This window comes from Nycticebus coucang, chromosome 2 (assembly GCF_027406575.1).
Source record: "Nycticebus coucang isolate mNycCou1 chromosome 2, mNycCou1.pri, whole genome shotgun sequence".
NCBI lineage: Eukaryota > Metazoa > Chordata > Mammalia > Primates > Lorisidae > Nycticebus > Nycticebus coucang.
In genome coordinates, this window is record NC_069781.1 from 30,598,547 (window position 1) to 30,601,888 (window position 3,342).

The 3,342-nt window shown below is 36.4% G+C and overlaps 1 protein-coding gene across 1 annotated transcript; it reads left to right on the forward strand.

Moving 5' to 3' along the window:
- Window positions 1-2,647: 2,647 nt before the first annotated feature.
- On the forward strand, window positions 2,648-3,094 carry LOC128568779 (translocon-associated protein subunit alpha-like). The gene has a single exon (XM_053566648.1). The coding sequence runs from the start codon at window positions 2,677-2,679 to the stop codon at window positions 2,992-2,994; it is 318 nt and encodes a 105-aa protein (XP_053422623.1). The 5' UTR covers window positions 2,648-2,676; the 3' UTR covers window positions 2,995-3,094.
- Window positions 3,095-3,342: the final 248 nt, after the last annotated feature.

Below are 3,342 nucleotides of genomic sequence, written 5' to 3' on the forward strand. Positions count from 1 at the left end.
TGTCCTTTGTTAGATAAACTTCCAAAGATTTCATCTTCTTTGGCACTACTGTGACTGGAATAGAGTCCTTAACTGTTTTTTCAGCTTGACTATTGCTGATATATATAGGGGCTACTGATTTATGAATGTTGATTTTGTAACCTGAGATGCTGCTGTATTCCTTGATCACTTCTAAGAGTTTTGTAGTAGAATCCCTGGTGTTTTCCAGATATACAATCATATAATCTGCGAAGAGCAAAAGTTTGATCTCTTCTGACCCTCTATGGATACACTTGATAGCCTTTTCTTCCCTAACTGTGATGGCTAAAAGTTCCATTACAATGTTAAAGAGCAGTGGAGACAATAGGCAGCCTTGGCTGGTTCCTGATCTGAGTGGAAATGATTTCAATTTAACTCCATTCAATACTATATTGGCTGTGGGTTCGCTGTAGATGGCCTCTATCAGTTTAAGAAATGTCCCTTCTTATACCAATTTTCTTAAGTGTTCTGATCATGAAGGGATGCTGGATATTATCAAAAGCTTTTTCTGCATCAATTGAGAGAATCATATGGTCTTTGTTTTTTAATTTGTTTATGTGCTGAATTATACTTTTAGATTTATCTATATTGAGCCAGCCTTGAGACCCTGGGATAAAACCGACTTGGTCATGATGTATAATTTGTTTGATGTGTTGCTCTATTCTTTTTGTTAGGATCTTGTTGAATATTTTTGCATCTATATCCATTAGTGATATTGGTCTATAATTTTCTTTTCTTGTTGGGTCTTTTCCTGGTTTGGGGATCAGGGTGATGTTTGCTTCATAGAACGTGTTGGGTAGTCTTCCTTCTTTTTCTACATTTTGGAACAGGTTGAGTAATATAGGTACTAATTCCTCTTTAAAAGTTTGGTAGAATTCTGACGTGAAGCCATCTGGTCCCAGGCTTTTCTTTTTAGGGAGATTTTGTCTGGTTGATGCTATTTCAAAACTTGATATGGGTCTGTTCAACATTTCCAGTTGATTCTGGCTAAGTCTTGGAAGGTAACGTGCTTCCAAGTATTAGTCAATTTCCTTCAGATTTTCATATTTCTGAGAATAAATTTTCTTGTAATATTCATTAAGCATTTTTTGAATTTCTGAGGAGTCTGTTGTTATTTCATCTTTGTCATTTCTGATTGATGAGATTAGAGGTTTTCCTCCTTTTTTCCTGGTTAGGTTGGCCGAAGGTTTATCTTTTTTATTGACCTTTTCAAAAAACAAACTTTTTGATTTATTGATCTGTTGTATAATTCTTTTGTTTTCAATTTCATTTAATTCTGCTGTAATTTTGGTTATTTCTTTTCTTCTACTGGGTTTGGGGTTGAAATTTTCTTCCTTCTCCATTTGCTTGAGATGTCCCATTAAGTTGTTGACTTCCTCTCTTTCTGTTCTCTTGAGGAAGGCTTGCAGTGCTATAAATTTCCCTCTTAGGACTGCCTTTGTGGTATCCCAGAGGTTCTGATAATTTGTGTCTTCATTGTCATTTTTTGCTAAAAATTTGGCAATTTCCTTCTTAATCTCATCTGACCCAGCTATCATTCAGCATAAGGTTATTTAACTTCCATGTTTTTGTATGAGTATGCAGATTCCTGTTGTTACTGAGTTCAAAATTTATTCAATGGTGGTCCAAGAAGATGCAAGGAATAATTTCTATTCCTTTAAATTTACTGAGGTTAGACTTGTGACCTATGATGTGATCGATTTTGGAGTATGTTCCGTGGGCTGATGAGAAGTATGTGTATTCAGTTTTGTTGGGATAAATGTTCCGTGGATGTCTGCTAAATCCAAATGTTGGATGGTTAGGTTTAAATCTAAAATTTCTTTACTCAGTTTCTTATTGGAGGATCGATCCCACAGTGCCAAAGGAGTGTTGAAATCTCCAACTATTATGGAGCTGGAGGAAATCAAGTTGCTCATGTCTGTTAGAGTTTCTCTTATAAATTGGGTACATTCTGGTTGGGTGCATAGATATTAATAATTGAAATCTCATCATATTGAGTATTACCCTTAACAAATATGAAGTGACCATTCTTATCCTTCCTTAGTTTTGTTGGTTTAAAGGCTATTGTATCTGTAAATAGAATTGCAACACCTGCTTTTTTCTGATTAGCATTTGGCTGAAATATGGATGACCATCCTTTCACCCTGAGTCTATATTTATCTTTTAAGGTAAGATGTGACTCTTGTATACAGCAAATATCTGGCCTGAGTTTTTGTATCCAGTCAGCTAACCTGTTCCTCTTTAGAGTACAGGTTAAGCTGTTCACATTAATGGAGAATATTGATAAGCCTGGTAAAATTTTGGGTATCGAGTTTTTCAAAAGTCCAGTGGACATTTTGAATCTTTTATTCACTGTGGAATTTGGAGTTTGTTCAAAAGGTTCTGAGTGAGTTTACTTTTGTGGTAGAGGATTGGGCTGGTCATTATGGAGGATAGGTCTGAGAATATCCTGAAGAGCTGGTTTGGTTATGGCAAATTTCTTCAACATATGAATGTCATTAAAGTATTTAATTTCTCCATCATAAATGAAACTCAGTTTAGCTGGATACAGGATCTGGGGTTGAAAGTTATTTTGATGACAATTCCCTGAGAACTTTACCAGTAAAAGACCAAGAAGCTTAGAAAATATCTGAAGTCCATGACCATGGCTCATTAGTAATGGCTCAAGATCTTATGGAGGATGAAGAAACAGTGGAAGATTCCATAATTGAGGTTGAAGATGATGAAGCTGAGGTTGAAGAAGATGAATCCACAGATTTGGCAGAAGATAGAGAGGAAGAAGATGTATCTGGTGAACCTGAAGCTTCACCAAGTGCAGATACAACTATCCTATTTGTAAAAGGAGAAGATTTTCCAGCAAATAACATTGTGAAGTTCCTGGTAGGCTTTACAAACAAGGTGCCACCCCAGAGACAAGCAACTTTTGAGTACTCCTTCATTCCTGCAGAGCCCATGGGGGCCGACCCTTTGGTCTAGTCATCAATCTCAACTATAAAGATTTGAATGGCAATGTATTCCAAGATGTAGTCTTCAATCAAATTGTTACAGTTATTGAAAGAGAAGATGGGTTAGATGGAGAAACAATTTTTATGTATATGTTTCTTGCTGGTCTTGGGCTTCTGGTTGTTGTTGGCCTTCATCAACTCCTGGAGTCTAGAAAGTGCAAGAGACCCATACAGAAAGTAGAAATGGGTACATCAAGTCAAAATGATGTTGATATGAGTTGGATTCCTCAGGAAACTTTGAATCAGATCAATAAAGCTTTGCCAAGAAGGTTGCCCAGGAAACGGGCACAGAAGAGATCAGTGGGATCTGATGAGTAAA

What these genes read in the sequence shown, in the direction of transcription:
- LOC128568779 (XM_053566648.1), top strand. Translation starts at nt 2,677, where the DNA reads ATGGCTCAAGATCTTATGGAGGATGAAGAAACAGTGGAAGATTCCATA.